Source organism: Culex pipiens, chromosome 3, assembly GCF_016801865.2.
Source record: "Culex pipiens pallens isolate TS chromosome 3, TS_CPP_V2, whole genome shotgun sequence".
NCBI classification, from domain to species: Eukaryota; Metazoa; Arthropoda; class Insecta; order Diptera; family Culicidae; genus Culex; species Culex pipiens.
This window is the reverse complement of record NC_068939.1, coordinates 62,133,491-62,151,833: the sequence shown is the minus strand read 5'-3', so window position 1 is coordinate 62,151,833 and position 18,343 is coordinate 62,133,491. Positions and strand designations below refer to the sequence as shown.

Below are 18,343 nucleotides of genomic sequence, written 5' to 3'. Positions count from 1 at the left end.
GTGTTAGAGCAGACAATTACAAAAAAATGCTACATAAACATAAGGGGTTTACTTCTTGTCATCACGATTTATCGAGATTTAAAAAACAAAGTTTGGAAAAGTCTTGCAAAACAAATATTTTTTCCGTTCCTTTTGGTTTGTCAGTTGTGTGTGGTTCTCAATGACCTTGAACGGGCATGATCGACAAAACCATTTTTTTTTTTTCAAAAAATAATTGTGGTAAGATCGCGATAACTTGTGATGACTACAAGTAAACCCCTTATGTTTATATGTATATCTTTTTTTATAATGGCCTGTTCCACAATTTTGTGGAACATTGTTACACTCTAAAAAATAACCCTGCATATAAGTTACAAAAAACACGAAAGTTTAAAATGGATTTTTTTCACGCTTGTCGTTGAGAGGTCGGGCAGTGAGTTGTGTGAGGCTGTGTGAGTTGGTAGAAAATTATTTACCCCTTCAGCAAACATATGCCCGGAAGAAAAATCAAAAAATGTCTAGAAAGACCTGAAAACTTCACAAAATTTTTCATTATCGCCATTTGAATATTTGACGTTATTTGAATGAAACTTCATTTGATTATCTTTTTGAGATTGAATATCAGCAAATATGATCTGAAAATTAATGTTTATGAAGTAAAATTGAAGGAGGTTGGTGTTAAAAATTGTGGCTTTTGAACTTAAGTCAAAATATGTTCCGACCGAGATTTAAATTGTTGCATAATCTAGATAAAACATATTTTTTTCGTTCTATAATTATAAGTAATCGTAAAAATATTTTTTTAAACATTCTGCACAATTTAAATTTTTAAATTAAAATTAACTTTTGAAAATGTCTACAAATAGATAATTTTCATGATTTCATAAATCAGATCAAATTATAATTTTTTATGTTTGTTTATTGAAAAGATTGAAAATCAGAAAAGGTTTTCAAACATATTTTTTTCACTGGGGCTTTTCATTCCAGAAGTATAACGAAGAGAAATCGAAAATTTAAACCTAAAATTAGCTATAACTTAAAAGGGTAATTTTATCCACAACTAAAGTACTTTTCGATTGCATGTTTGATTTTACTTTAAAAATGATTTTAAATAATTTATTTCCAGGTCCAGGATTCTGATATTTTGCAAAAATAAAACATATCTCCTAAACCAGATTTTTCACCATCACGCACTTTGTCTTAAAAGATGTCTTTTTTAATCCCCTAAAACTTATGAAAAAAATCTAAAATTAAAAAAAAACGTAAGAGAACAGCATCTAGCTCTATCCTGCCTTCAATGTTGCCATATCAGCACATTGACATTCAATTGAAAAAAAACGAAGTTGACTTTATAGCTGTCGGCCACCATTGCTAGTACCAACCACTAGTGTCTTCCTTTTTATCTACAAGGACTTCGCCGCCCTGGGCTCCTAAGTGTATGAAAGTATGGCACGGAGCGACGGCGCCGAATACCCATATTTACACAAAGAATTTTAGAGCGCCCGCCGCGGGATTCAAACCGGCGACCTCTGGATTGTGAGTCCAGTGCGCGGTCCGATTGATCCACACGGGCGGGGGACATTCAATTACAGCTCATAAAAAGCGTTTTCAACTGAAATTGAGTTGGGACCATCCATTAACCACGTGAACACTTTTTGAAATCTCAGACCGCCCCCCCCCCCCCTCTCCCCTCGTGGATAATTTCCATACAAAACAAATCTTTTTTATATGGAGCGTGGACAACCGCTGAACGAAAGATGCAAATTGACTATATTTGACGTAGGAAATAGATGGGATAAAATTTTATCCAAATTAAAAACTATGATCAAAATTCGATTTGTGAGATAAAAGAAGACAGATTTGCTAACAAGAACTAACAAAAACATTAAATTTCTGAAGTAAATATGATAATTAATGGATTCAATTCTGCTTGTTTTTTTTTGCGGATAATTTTCGATGCTAAGATCCATCCAACCCCAGGGGCCACCCCTCAATGCGACTGTTCACAGCACAAAGGTGCTAGCCGAGAACCCTTCCATGCGTCCGTGTTCCGCGCTGGGGCAATCCATTTTGGCCGCGTTCCAAATTGTATTTTCGTCAAATGATAGCCTAGCCGGTGGTGCTTCTAGTTCTGTCGCGATTTAGTCCGTGACTTTGAAAATGAAGCAAAACGCAGCAGCAGCTGCAGAGGAGCGTGAGAAAGGAAGCAAAAAAAAATAACGAAAAAAAACGCTTCAAATAATCCGCAGCCTTGATATGGCACTTTTCCGAGCGCGAACACCGGAAAACTGGGCCACGTGGCACGGAACTTTGTGTGTGCGGTAACCACCAGTACCTACTAGAATATGCTATTTGGCCGGCGTGTCGGCGGTTGGGTGGTGAATTTATCTGTTGGACACACGTGTGAGCTTTCAACTAACAGGCAGCGAGAGAGAGAAAAATATGGCAGCTTATATTTTGCACCGGCTGCACAGCACCTTTGGGAACGATTCAAATTAAATGGATTAAATTTTTCAGCGGTTCGTGCAATTATATTGGAAATAAATTAGACGGCCCGATGCCACCGCATCCGAGCCTTGCTGGCAACAGTTTTGATTGCATGTGAGGGAAGTTTATGATAGGTATAATAATGATGCCATAAAGCAATTATTGAGTGCTATTTTTGACAGCGGGTTGTTTTTTTCACATTAAATTAAACTTTGAGTATATTTTTCATCTATGTCACGAATGTGTTCCAAATTAGGATTTGATTTGGTGTCACAAAAAAAATAAAGATAATTCAGCATTTAAAAAATGTTTTTGCTTTCCTAGAGTGATCAGAAAGGCTTCAGAATTTTTTAAACTTTATTTTGATGCTTTTTATTTAAAATTTGCCATAAAATGGGGGCCGACTGGGTATTTATAATGGTTTTGAGCTGCGAATTTTATAAATTCTTTCGAAAGAAAGCAGAAAAAAACTTATAAGCATTCATACAAGTTGAACTATTGTCACTTAACCCTTTAATACCCATATTTAGATATTTTTGTAAATTCTGGAGGTCATGTTGAGAAAATTTCGTTGTACGAAAATTTGACTTCTCTTGTTTTATATTTTCCTTGTTCCATTTTTTATCATTTATATTTGCATTTATTTGTATATGTTATGTTTGTTTCTGACAGTATTTGGAATTTTTCTACTGTTTATAACCATGACCTGGCTTTTTAGTTTTTCATGTTGTTACAGTCACTTTTTCAATTTTTTGCTTGTTTTTAACATTTTCTATTATAGAATGATAACATTATCATTTGAATTGCAAAAAAAAAATGCGCAATGGCGTAGTCTGGAACAGAACAAAAACTACTACATTCTTATTTTAACAAAAAATATTGAAAATGTTAGGGACACAAAGCCAAAGTTGACCCTTGAAAAAAAAAACTTTTAAAAACATTGACATAGTCAATCTTCCAACCATGAAATTTTGAAATTTGTTAAAAAAAGATTTTTGGCGAGTTTTAAGATCAAAGCCCACCTTGGGTGATCAAAACTTTAAATACCGTCAACGAAGGTGATTTTTGAATCTAAAGTCCTTATTTTCGACCCTAGTTATTAGGTTGATCAAACACTCGAATGGAAGAAATTATAAAAAGCAATAATCCCAAGAACGAGCGTTTTTGCCTGCCTCACCTCAATGAGGAAAGGCTATAAAATCACTCGAAAATGAACTTCTTTATTTGACCTCGTAGACCCATCTTCACGTATACCTATCGACTCAGAATCAAAATCTGAATAAATGTCTGTGCGTGTGTCTGGATGTGAGTCCTTGCACCGAAAAATATGCACACGGTTATCTCGGGACTGGCTGGATCGATTTGGACCGTTTTGATCTCATTCGATTCGTCTTGGGGTCCCACAAGACCCTAGTGATTATAATAATGTTTACTTCAAAAGTTATGCTAAAAAACGATTGGTTAGAGTTTGAAATATTGTAAAAAAGGGTGGTTTTTGTAAGAAAACCCGTCATGCTATGTATTGTTAGAAAGGTATTTGAAAGACCTTTCCAACGCGTTCAAAAGATGGAAGATCTGACAACCCGATCAAAAGTTATGAGCACTTAAGTGTTATTTATACACTTTTTTGAGGCCAGATCTCAAATATTTTGATGAAAAAGTTGTCCGGATCTATCATGCGACTCATCGTTGAATAGGTTATCAAAAGACCTTTCCAACAAGCCTAAAATATTGAAGATCCGACAACCCTATCAAAAGTTATAAGTGCTTTAGTGTTTTTAATAAACTTTTTTGATTCCTGATCTCAGATATTTTGATAAAAATATGCGAGGAAGGCACCAACCACCTAAAGGTGGATTAAGTAACGTTTTTGATACTATATTTTTTTTTTCATTTTTTTTATGTAACTTTTTTTATACATCAAAATGTTTGTAATTGTCTGCTCTACAGCTTTGTAGAACATTGTTACACTCTGAAAAAAAAACCCTGCAAAGTAAGAAAAAACAATAAATTTTAAAATGAAAAATGTTGTTCTAAATGTAAAAATGACCCTTCTGGGTCAATGAAGATTCGAAAAGAACATTAAATTTACCTTCAAATGACATGTTCCAAAAAAATTACAGTTGACTAAAGGAAAATGGGAGAGTTTTTAAAACTTTTTTATTGTTTTTTTCGATGAAAAATACGTGTTTTTCGGAATTCTGAGTACGCCATCAAATCGGGCGTCCAATTTTACACAAAAGTCCCCTTGACACCAAATTTCTATCTCATCACCGTTTCAGGCTGCAAATTATTGAAAAACACCTCTTTTTTCGCATGTTCAAAAATTGAAGGGGTCGTACCACCCCTCGGTCACGAGATATCAAAATACGGACCTCGGATTCGTGATCAGGGACAAAAGTTACCCCTTAGGACAAAGTTTCATGCAAATCGAAGAGGGTCGGGCAACTTTTCCCGTTTTCGTGTGAGTTGGTAGTGAATTACCCATCCTATCTTCTTGTAATCTATATCTTGAGAACGGATTTTCTGACCAATTTGGTGTCTTCGGCAAAGTTGTAAATATTACTAAGGACTTCTCAAAAAAAAATATGTTATAGATGACATCAAATGGCATCTTTTCTTTTGTGCTAAGGCACAAGTTGGTCAAAGTTCATTTGGCAGTGTTGCCAATTTCTCGAAAAATCTGAATTTTTAAAAAAGTGAAAAACATTTTGAAATTATTTTTAGATGTTAAAATGTAGCAATCAAAAAACACTTTACATAAAATTTTACGGATTATTTGAAAAATAATGTGTTTGCGAAATGGTCAAATCAACAGTGACATTTGAAAAGGCATTCAAGGTGAAACGAGACGTCAGTTCTTAGACAAGTTCCTCTGTTCAACTTAAAGCAATTGCTGAACTCGACTCCGTAAGTTACGGCATTTTCCTTAAAGGTACTTCCAAAAACGAGTCGTGATGTCAATAAGGTAATACCTTTCTGTTTAACCTTAACACTTCTCTCTGACCATATGAAATGTTAAGGTTGATTCAATCATTTTTGGGACGCAAGGGAAATTTTACGATAGGGGGCCAGCCATTAACCACGTGGTCGGTGATTGTCCACGCTCCATACAGAACAGATTTTTTATACTGGACATATTTTTAAAATGGGGAAGGGAGTGGGTATGAAGTTTTCAAAACAGTGTCCACGTGATTTATTGATGACTTCAAGATCAATTTTAGATTGAAATTTGGAAGCATAATGGCTGAGTTATATCAATTTACAATGAATTACAATTTACAAAAAATGTTAAGCAAAACAAATCCACAATTTGGTGTGTTTAGGAACGGGTCATAACAACAAATTTCTGCATACTTTTTCAACTTACAATTCCGGGGCCTCCGGGAATGTTTGTCAAACATAAAGCTACGGCAGAACCCTTCAAAAATCACATGTTTCAAAACATTGTCAAAGCCACATAAACAAGTAAAAGAGTTATTCTTTCCTATGAAGATTCAAAATTTGAGAGCAATTTTGAAATTTCGATGTTGATGTTGATGTTGATAAGTAAGTCAACTAGGAAAAAGTTAATGTTTATTTGGAAAATAAATTATGTTCTACAAATACCATCCTGTTATACGATACCCCTGTATTACACAATCCGACAAGATATTGATTGTCATAATGGCTCCACGAAATCGCACATCAAACTTTTTTCAGAAGTTTTGATTAAATTTCCTGAAAAAAAATCCCTAGGCAACGTAAAGCTGTATGCCCTGTTCGCTGTATCATTGCTTCCATTTTCCCAGAATACATACATACGAAACGAGGACAAGGTGCCTTTATTTCGACTTCCCGGAAGCAGCACAATATGCGTAACAAAGGACAAATCTGTCTTTTCCGATAGTCACAAGTGCGTGTGAGTTTGTGTGTGTGTGCGCTTGTTTTTGTGCGATTGCCAGTTGCCATTGTGTGTCATATTTCCGTTTGACAGCACTTTCTAACTCAATGCCTTTCTTTTGTTCCGTGCATCTTTCATCTCCGGTCGCATCCACGGCAACCATTTCCGGTGAATCCAACGACGACACACCTACGCATCGCCCGGAAGAGCAGCCAAAAAGTTGGGCGATCAATGTTTCCACGATCAGACCTGCATCTACAACGACGAGCACGCCCTCTGTGTCCAGATCCGGCACAACGCCATCTGTCAGTGTGCGCCCGGTTTCCACTCCGTTAGCTACTCAAAGCCAACCAAACGTGTCTTCTGCACACAAGGTGAGTATATCCGGTTTGTTCTATCGAATATTTTTCATTGGTAATGATACAATTGTAGTACATATTTTTTTATTAAATTAATATTTGAGGTTATGTTACAACATTATTTCACTTTAAAAGTATTTATATCATGTTTCATTAAAAAATAATAATCGTAAATCATGAAAAGCAATAAATTTCACTCTTTGAGAGTGCACTGCATTTAACGCTGCGTCCACGTTAAACGATAAAAGCCAATTGGATGCAGCTGACGCGCGTAATCAAACAGGATTAAATTTTCAGCAGGGATTTGGGATGATATCAATAATTCAAGCCAAAGTTACGGGTATGGCTTTGATCAGTGATTTGATATGAGCGCTGCTGCATCGTATAATCATTTTCACCATATTGAACATGCTGGAAAATCAATTTATAAAGATGAATGATAATGCTAGGGTGAAAGCCTCCTTCATCCACAATAATTGTATTGATATTGTTAGTGCAGTTTCAAAACAGAAATCGCTGTGCTATGCTCTTGAAAAAATAAAAACCTGACTAAAATCAGACACTCACTCTCCCACCTTATGTCAACGTCAACGATCAAATCGATGCATTGAACCCTTTAAAAAAGTTAGATTTTTTAGTAAGTTCAACAAGCTGTAGAAAGTAATTTTTATGATTTTACTTTAATATTTCTGCAAGTTAATTTGGTGTTAAAAACGGGATTCGTTGCTTTCGTAAAAAAAAAAATCAAAAAAAAAAAATCAAACCATCCACATTAACGACCCCCGGGTCTTTTGTGGTCTCTATTGCAAGTTTCTGCTCGAACCTTGGAGTCCGAAGGCTTGAATGGAGAGAGCACCCAAACCTCTTTTTACTCCAAGGAACCTTCCACTCCAGTGTTTGGACTGACGACCTTTGGATTGCGAGTCCAACCGCCGCCAGCGATTCCACCGGAGTAGGCTTGGTTTGGTGTGTTGTTTGTACTTATGGCATGGAGACGACTCCTACACCTGGAATGACTTAACGGCCTAACAACCAAGGCCGGGACCGACATTTTACTTCCTCATCCGATGGAAGGTTGGAGCAGATGGGAATCGAACCCAGAATCATCCGCTTACATAGCGGACAGCGTAACCATTCGGAGGTGGGAAAAGTTATCCCGTAGATGGTTATCCCGGGAATAATTTATAGCGCTATGGCGGCCATCTTTATGGCATGCGGGATAACTTGTCATGGTTATCCCAGGAACAATTTTTAAGAGAGATTCCAAAACTTAAAAAAAACGAACAATTAACATTACCTGGACATGTTTCTTGGCAAAATTTATTGCCCTACATTCCTGGAGTATGAAAATTTGGATGTGAATGAAAAAAATTCCAGGAATATTGTAACATAAAATATTTTAATTCAAATATTTATTAAATTTAAAAATCCTTCTGGGATGGGACTCTGGGTCATCTCCTGGACATGATCCTGGGCAAAACATGTTGCCCTACATTCCTTGAGCATAAAAAAATAACTTGGCATGAGGCCATGTGGAGGAAAAAAATTCCAGAAATATTTGAACTTCAAATATTTTAATTCAAATATTCAATAAATTTGAAATCCTTCTAGGATGGGACTCTGGGTCATTTCCTGGACATGTATTTAGGCAAAACTTGTTGCCCTATATTCCTGGAGCATAAAAATACAACTTGGCATGAGGCCATGTGGAGGAAAAAAATTCCAGAAATATTTGAACTTCAAATATTTTAATTCAAATATTCCATAAATTTGAAAATCCTTCTAGGATGGGACTCTGGGTCATTTCCTGGACATGTATTTAGGCAAAACTTGTTGCCCTATATTCCTGGAGCATAAAAATACAACTTGGCATGAGGCCATGTGGAGGAAAAAAATTTCAGAACTATTTGAACTTCAAATATTTTAGTTAAAATATTCCATATATTTAAAAATCCTTCTAGGATGGGACTCTGGGTCATTCCCTGGGAATGTATTTAGGCAAAACTTGTTGCCCTATATTCCTGGAGCATAAAAATACAACTTGGCATAAGGCCATGTGGAGGAAAAAAATTCCAGAAATATTTGAACTTCAAATATTTTAATTCAAATATTCCATAAATTAGAAAATCCTTCTAGGATGGGACTCTGGGTCATTCCCTGGGAATGTATTAAGGCAAAACTTGTTGCCCTATATTCCTGGAGCATAAAAATACAACTTGGCATGAGGCCATGTGGAGGAAAAAAATTCCAGAAATATTTGAACTTCAAATATTTTAATTCAAATATTCCATAAATTAGAAAATCCTTCTAGGATGGGACTCTGGGTCATTTCCTGGACATGTATTTAGGCAAAACTTGTTGCCCTATATTCCTGGAGCATAAAAATACAACTTGGCATGAGGCCATGTGGAGGAAAAAAATTCCAGAAATATTTGAACTTCAAATATTTTAATTCAAATATTCCATAAATTAGAAAATCCTTCTAGGATGGGACTCTGGGTCATTCCCTGGGAATGTATTAAGGCAAAACTTGTTGCCCTATATTCCTGGAGCATAAAAATACAACTTGGCATGAGGCCATGTGGAGGAAAAAAATTCCAGAAATATTTGAACTTCAAATATTTTAATTCAAATATTCCATAAATTAGAAAATCCTTCTAGGATGGGACTCTGGGTCATTCCCTGGGAATGTATTAAGGCAAAACTTGTTGCCCTATATTCCTGGAGCATAAAAATACAACTTGGCATGAGGCCATGTGGAGGAAAAAAATTCCAGAAATATTTGAACTTCAAATATTTTAATTCAAATATTCCATAAATTAGAAAATCCTTCTAGGATGGGACTCTGGGTCATTCCCTGGGAATGTATTTAGGCAAAACTTGTTGCCCTATATTCCTGGAGCATAAAAATACAACTTGGCATGAGGCCATGTGGAGGAAAAAAATTCCAGAAATATTTGAACTTCAAATATTTTAATTCAAATATTCCATAAATTAGAAAATCCTTCTAGGATGGGACTCTGGGTCATTCCCTGGGAATGTATTAAGGCAAAACTTGTTGCCCTATATTCCTGGAGCATAAAAATACAACTTGGCATGAGGCCATGTGGAGGAAAAAAATTCCAGAAATATTTGAACTTCAAATATTTTAATTCAAATATTCCATAAATTAGAAAATCCTTCTAGGATGGGACTCTGGGTCATTTCCTGGACATGTATTTAGGCAAAACTTGTTGCCCTATATTCCTGGAGCATAAAAATACAACTTGGCATGAGGCCATGTGGAGGAAAAAAATTTCAGAACTATTTGAACTTCAAATATTTTAGTTAAAATATTCCATATATTTAAAAATCCTTCTAGGATGGGACTCTGGGTCATTCCCTGGGAATGTATTTAGGCAAAACTTGTTGCCCTATATTCCTGGAGCATAAAAATACAACTTGGCATAAGGCCATGTGGAGGAAAAAAATTCCAGAAATATTTGAACTTCAAATATTTTAATTCAAATATTCCATAAATTAGAAAATCCTTCTAGGATGGGACTCTGGGTCATTCCCTGGGAATGTATTAAGGCAAAACTTGTTGCCCTATATTCCTGGAGCATAAAAATACAACTTGGCATGAGGCCATGTGGAGGAAAAAAATTCCAGAAATATTTGAACTTCAAATATTTTAATTCAAATATTCCATAAATTAGAAAATCCTTCTAGGATGGGACTCTGGGTCATTCCCTGGGAATGTATTTAGGCAAAACTTGTTGCCCTATATTCCTGGAGCATAAAAATACAACTTGGCATGAGGCCATGTGGAGGAAAAAAATTCCAGAAATATTTGAACTTCAAATATTTTAATTCAAATATTCCATAAATTAGAAAATCCTTCTAGGATGGGACTCTGGGTCATTCCCTGGGAATGTATTAAGGCAAAACTTGTTGCCCTATATTCCTGGAGCATAAAAATACAACTTGGCATGAGGCCATGTGGAGGAAAAAAATTCCAGAAATATTTGAACTTCAAATATTTTAATTCAAATATTCCATAAATTAGAAAATCCTTCTAGGATGGGACTCTGGGTCATTTCCTGGACATGTATTTAGGCAAAACTTGTTGCCCTATATTCCTGGAGCATAAAAATACAACTTGGCATGAGGCCATGTGGAGGAAAAAAATTTCAGAACTATTTGAACTTCAAATATTTTAGTTAAAATATTCCATATATTTAAAAATCCTTCTAGGATGGGACTCTGGGTCATTCCCTGGGAATGTATTTAGGCAAAACTTGTTGCCCTATATTCCTGGAGCATAAAAATACAACTTGGCATAAGGCCACGTGGAGGAAAAAAATTCCAGAAATATTTGAACTTCAAATATTTTAATTCAAATATTCCATAAATTAGAAAATCCTTCTAGGATGGGACTCTGGGTCATTCCCTGGGAATGTATTAAGGCAAAACTTGTTGCCCTATATTCCTGGAGCATAAAAATACAACTTGGCATGAGGCCATGTGGAGGAAAAAAATTCCAGAAATATTTGAACTTCAAATATTTTAATTCAAATATTCCATAAATTAGAAAATCCTTCTAGGATGGGACTCTGGGTCATTCCCTGGGAATGTATTAAGGCAAAACTTGTTGCCCTATATTCCTGGAGCATAAAAATACAACTTGGCATGAGGCCATGTGGAGGAAAAAAATTCCAGAAATATTTGAACTTCAAATATTTTAATTCAAATATTCCATAAATTAGAAAATCCTTCTAGGATGGGACTCTGGGTCATTCCCTGGGAATGTATTAAGGCAAAACTTGTTGCCCTATATTCCTGGAGCATAAAAATACAACTTGGCATGAGGCCATGTGGAGGAAAAAAATTCCAGAAATATTTGAACTTCAAATATTTTAATTCAAATATTCCATAAATTAGAAAATCCTTCTAGAATGGGACTCTGGGTCATTTCCTGGACATGTATTTAGGCAAAACTTGTTGCCCTATATTCCTGGAGCATAAAAATACAACTTGGCATGAGGCCATGTGGAGGAAAAAAATTTCAGAACTATTTGAACTTCAAATATTTTAATTAAAATATTCCATACATTTAAAAATCCTTCTAGGATGGGACTCTGGGTCATTCCCTGGGAATGTATTTAGGCAAAACTTGTTGCCCTATATTCCTGGAGCATAAAAATACAACTTGGCATGAGGCCATGTGGAGGAAAAAAATTTCAGAAATATTTGAACGTCAAATATTTTAATTAAAAATTCCATACATTTAAAAATCCTTCTAGGAAGGGACTCTGGGTCATTCCCTGGGAATGTATTTAGGCAAAACTTGTTGCCCTATATTCCTGGAGCATAAAAATACAACTTGGCATGAGGCCATGTGGAGGACAAAATTTTTCAGAACTATTTGAACTTCAAATATTTTAATTCAAATATTCCATAAATTAGAAAATCCTTCTAGGATGGGACTCTGGGTCATTCCCTGGGAATGTATTAAGGCAAAACTTGTTGCCCTATATTCCTGGAGCATAAAAATACAACTTGGCATGAGGCCATGTGGAGGAAAAAAATTCCAGAAATATTTGAACTTCAAATATTTTAATTCAAATATTCCATAAATTAGAAAATCCTTCTAGGATGGGACTCTGGGTCATTCCCTGGGAATGTATTAAGGCAAAACTTGTTGCCCTATATTCCTGGAGCATAAAAATACAACTTGGCATGAGGCCATGTGGAGGAAAAAAATTCCAGAAATATTTGAACTTCAAATATTTTAATTCAAATATTCCATAAATTAGAAAATCCTTCTAGGATGGGACTCTGGGTCATTCCCTGGGAATGTATTAAGGCAAAACTTGTTGCCCTATATTCCTGGAGCATAAAAATACAACTTGGCATGAGGCCATGTGGAGGAAAAAAATTCCAGAAATATTTGAACTTCAAATATTTTAATTCAAATATTCCATAAATTAGAAAATCCTTCTAGGATGGGACTCTGGGTCATTCCCTGGGAATGTATTAAGGCAAAACTTGTTGCCCTATATTCCTGGAGCATAAAAATACAACTTGGCATGAGGCCATGTGGAGGAAAAAAATTCCAGAAATATTTGAACTTCAAATATTTTAATTCAAATATTCCATAAATTAGAAAATCCTTCTAGGATGGGACTCTGGGTCATTTCCTGGGAATGTATTTAGGCAAAACTTGTTGCCCTATATTCCTGGAGCATAAAAATACAACTTGGCATGAGGCCATGTGGAGGAAAAAAATTTCAGAAATATTTGAACGTCAAATATGTTAATTCAAATATTCCATACACTTAAAAATCCTTCTAGGATGGGACTCTGGGTCATTCCCTGGGAATGTATTTAGGCAAAACTTGTTGCCCTATATTCCTGGAGCATAAAAATACAACTTGGCATGAGGCCATGTGGAGGAAAAAAATTCCAGAAATATTTGAACTTCAAATATTTTAATTCAAATATTCCATAAATTAGAAAATCCTTCTAGGATGGGACTCTGGGTCATTCCCTGGGAATGTATTAAGGCAAAACTTGTTGCCCTATATTCCTGGAGCATAAAAATACAACTTGGCATGAGGCCATGTGGAGGAAAAAAATTCCAGAAATATTTGAACTTCAAATATTTTAATTCAAATATTCCATAAATTAGAAAATCCTTCTAGGATGGGACTCTGGGTCATTTCCTGGACATGTATTTAGGCAAAACTTGTTGCCCTATATTCCTGGAGCATAAAAATACAACTTGGCATGAGGCCATGTGGAGGAAAAAAATTTCAGAACTATTTGAACTTCAAATATTTTAGTTAAAATATTCCATATATTTAAAAATCCTTCTAGGATGGGACTCTGGGTCATTCCCTGGGAATGTATTTAGGCAAAACTTGTTGCCCTATATTCCTGGAGCATAAAAATACAACTTGGCATGAGGCCATGTGGAGGAAAAAAATTCCAGAAATATTTGAACTTCAAATATTTTAATTCAAATATTCCATAAATTAGAAAATCCTTCTAGGATGGGACTCTGGGTCATTCCCTGGGAATGTATTAAGGCAAAACTTGTTGCCCTATATTCCTGGAGCATAAAAATACAACTTGGCATGAGGCCATGTGGAGGAAAAAAATTCCAGAAATATTTGAACTTCAAATATTTTAATTCAAATATTCCATAAATTAGAAAATCCTTCTAGGATGGGACTCTGGGTCATTCCCTGGGAATGTATTTAGGCAAAACTTGTTGCCCTATATTCCTGGAGCATAAAAATACAACTTGGCATGAGGCCATGTGGAGGAAAAAAATTCCAGAAATATTTGAACTTCAAATATTTTAATTCAAATATTCCATAAATTAGAAAATCCTTCTAGGATGGGACTCTGGGTCATTCCCTGGGAATGTATTAAGGCAAAACTTGTTGCCCTATATTCCTGGAGCATAAAAATACAACTTGGCATGAGGCCATGTGGAGGAAAAAAATTCCAGAAATATTTGAACTTCAAATATTTTAATTCAAATATTCCATAAATTAGAAAATCCTTCTAGGATGGGACTCTGGGTCATTTCCTGGGAATGTATTTAGGCAAAACTTGTTGCCCTATATTCCTGGAGCATAAAAATACAACTTGGCATGAGGCCATGTGGAGGAAAAAAATTTCAGAACTATTTGAACTTCAAATATTTTAATTCAAATATTCCATAAATTTGAAAATCCTTCTAGGATGGGACTCTGGGTCATTCCCTGGGAATGTATTTAGGCAAAACTTGTTGCCCTATATTCCTGGAGCATAAAAATACAACTTGGCATGAGGCCATGTGGAGGAAAAAAATTCCAGAAATATTTGAACTTCAAATATTTTAATTCAAATATTCCATAAATTAGAAAATCCTTCTAGGATGGGACTCTGGGTCATTCCCTGGGAATGTATTAAGGCAAAACTTGTTGCCCTATATTCCTGGAGCATAAAAATACAACTTGGCATGAGGCCATGTGGAGGAAAAAAATTCCAGAAATATTTGAACTTCAAATATTTTAATTCAAATATTCCATAAATTAGAAAATCCTTCTAGGATGGGACTCTGGGTCATTCCCTGGGAATGTATTAAGGCAAAACTTGTTGCCCTATATTCCTGGAGCATAAAAATACAACTTGGCATGAGGCCATGTGGAGGAAAAAAATTCCAGAAATATTTGAACTTCAAATATTTTAATTCAAATATTCCATAAATTAGAAAATCCTTCTAGGATGGGACTCTGGGTCATTCCCTGGGAATGTATTAAGGCAAAACTTGTTGCCCTATATTCCTGGAGCATAAAAATACAACTTGGCATGAGGCCATGTGGAGGAAAAAAATTCCAGAAATATTTGAACTTCAAATATTTTAATTCAAATATTCCATAAATTAGAAAATCCTTCTAGGATGGGACTCTGGGTCATTTCCTGGACATGTATTTAGGCAAAACTTGTTGCCCTATATTCCTGGAGCATAAAAATACAACTTGGCATGAGGCCATGTGGAGGAAAAAAATTTCAGAAATATTTGAACTTCAAATATTTTAATTCAAATATTCCATACATTTAAAAATCCTTCTAGGATGGGACTCTGGGTCATTCCCTGGGAATGTATTTAGGCAAAACTTGTTGCCCTATATTCCTGGAGCATAAAAATACAACTTGGCATGAGGCCATGTGGAGGAAAAAAATTTCAGAAATATTTGAACTTCAAATATTTTAATTCAAATATTTCATACATTTAAAAATCCTTCTAGGAAGGGACTCTGGGTCACTTCCTGGACATGTATTTAGGCAAAACTTGTTGCCCTATATTCCTGGAGCATAAAAATACATCTTGGCATGAGGCCATGTGGAGGAAAAAAATTTCAGAACTATTTGAACTTCAAATATTTTAATTCAAATATTCCATAAATTAGAAAATCCTTCTAGGATGGGACTCTGGGTCATTCCCTGGGAATGTATTAAGGCAAAACATGTTGCCCTATATTCCTGGAGCATAAAAATACAACTTGGCATGAGGCCATGTGGAGGAAAAAAATTCCAGAAATATTTGAACTTCAAATATTTTAATTCAAATATTCCATAAATTAGAAAATCCTTCTAGGATGGGACTCTGGGTCATTCCCTGGGAATGTATTAAGGCAAAACTTGTTGCCCTATATTCCTGGAGCATAAAAATACAACTTGGCATGAGGCCATGTGGAGGAAAAAAATTCCAGAAATATTTGAACTTCAAATATTTTAATTCAAATATTCCATAAATTAGAAAATCCTTCTAGGATGGGACTCTGGGTCATTCCCTGGGAATGTATTAAGGCAAAACTTGTTGCCCTATATTCCTGGAGCATAAAAATACAACTTGGCATGAGGCCATGTGGAGGAAAAAAATTCCAGAAATATTTGAACTTCAAATATTTTAATTCAAATATTCCATAAATTAGAAAATCCTTCTAGGATGGGACTCTGGGTCATTCCCTGGGAATGTATTAAGGCAAAACTTGTTGCCCTATATTCCTGGAGCATAAAAATACAACTTGGCATGAGGCCATGTGGAGGAAAAAAATTCCAGAAATATTTGAACTTCAAATATTTTAATTCAAATATTCCATAAATTAGAAAATCCTTCTAGGATGGGACTCTGGGTCATTCCCTGGGAATGTATTAAGGCAAAACTTGTTGCCCTATATTCCTGGAGCATAAAAATACAACTTGGCATGAGGCCATGTGGAGGAAAAAAATTCCAGAAATATTTGAACTTCAAATATTTTAATTCAAATATTCCATAAATTAGAAAATCCTTCTAGGATGGGACTCTGGGTCATTCCCTGGGAATGTATTAAGGCAAAACTTGTTGCCCTATATTCCTGGAGCATAAAAATACAACTTGGCATGAGGCCATGTGGAGGAAAAAAATTCCAGAAATATTTGAACTTCAAATATTTTAATTCAAATATTCCATAAATTAGAAAATCCTTCTAGGATGGGACTCTGGGTCATTCCCTGGGAATGTATTAAGGCAAAACTTGTTGCCCTATATTCCTGGAGCATAAAAATACAACTTGGCATGAGGCCATGTGGAGGAAAAAAATTCCAGAAATATTTGAACTTCAAATATTTTAATTCAAATATTCCATAAATTAGAAAATCCTTCTAGGATGGGACTCTGGGTCATTCCCTGGGAATGTATTAAGGCAAAACTTGTTGCCCTATATTCCTGGAGCATAAAAATACAACTTGGCATGAGGCCATGTGGAGGAAAAAAATTCCAGAAATATTTGAACTTCAAATATTTTAATTCAAATATTCCATAAATTAGAAAATCCTTCTAGGATGGGACTCTGGGTCATTCCCTGGGAATGTATTAAGGCAAAACTTGTTGCCCTATATTCCTGGAGCATAAAAATACAACTTGGCATGAGGCCATGTGGAGGAAAAAAATTCCAGAAATATTTGAACTTCAAATATTTTAATTCAAATATTCCATAAATTAGAAAATCCTTCTAGGATGGGACTCTGGGTCATTTCCTGGGAATGTATTTAGGCAAAACTTGTTGCCCTATATTCCTGGAGCATAAAAATACAACTTGGCATGAGGCCATGTGGAGGAAAAAAATTCCAGAAATATTTGAACTTCAAATATTTTAATTCAAATATTCCATAAATTAGAAAATCCTTCTAGGATGGGACTCTGGGTCACTTCCTGGACATGTATTTAGGCAAAACTTGTTGCCCTACATTCCTTGAGCATAAAAAAAATAACTTGGCATAAGGCCATGTAGAGGAAAAAACTTCCAGAAATATTTGAACTTCAAATATTTTAATTCAAATATTTCATACATTTAAAAATCCTTCTAGGATGGGACTCTGGGTCATTTCCTGGGAATGTATTATATTTCTGGAATTTTTTTCCTCCACATGGCCTTATGCCAAGTTATATTTTTATGATCAAGGAATATAGGGCAACAAGTTTTGCCTGAATGCATGTCCAGGAAATGACCCAGAGTCTTATCCTAGAAGGATTTTCAAATTTATGGAATATTTGAATTAAAATATTTGAAGTTCAAATATTTCTGGAATTTTTTTCCTCCACATGGCCTTATGCCAAGTTATATTTTTATGATCAAGGAATGTAGGGCAACAAGTTTTGCCTAAATACATTCCCAGGAAATGACCCAGAGTCCCATCCTAGAAGGTTTTTCAAATTTATGGAATATTTGAATTAAAATATTTGAAGTTCAAATATTTCTGGAATTTTTTTCCTCCACATGGCCTCATGCCAAGTTGTATTTTTATGCTCCAGGAATATAGGGCAACAAGTTTTGCCTAAATACATGTCCAGGAAATGACCCAGAGTCCCATCCTAGAAGGTTTTTCAAATTTATGGAATATTTGAATTAAAATATTTGAAGTTCAAATATTTCTGGAATTTTTTTCCTCCACATGGCCTCATGCCAAGTTAAATTTCTATGCTCCAGGAATATAGGGCAACAAGTTTTGCCTAAATACATGTCCAGGAAATGACCCAGAGTCCCATCCTAGAAGGATTTTTAAATGTATGAAATATTTGAATTAAAATATTTGAAGTTCAAATATTTCTGGAATT

General features: G+C 35.1%; 1 protein-coding gene across 6 annotated transcripts in view; it reads left to right on the top strand.

Moving 5' to 3' along the window:
• The window catches only part of LOC120426203 (uncharacterized), a 92,280-nt gene that overhangs the window by 36,093 nt on the left and 37,844 nt on the right, over positions 1–18,343 (top strand). For all 6 annotated transcript variants that reach the window (XM_039590912.2, XM_039590911.2, XM_039590907.2 and 3 more), the window contains exon 4: positions 6,562–6,723. In XM_039590912.2, coding sequence (XP_039446846.1) covers positions 6,562–6,723 — 162 coding nt within the window. The remainder of the gene's footprint in view (positions 1–6,561; positions 6,724–18,343) is intronic.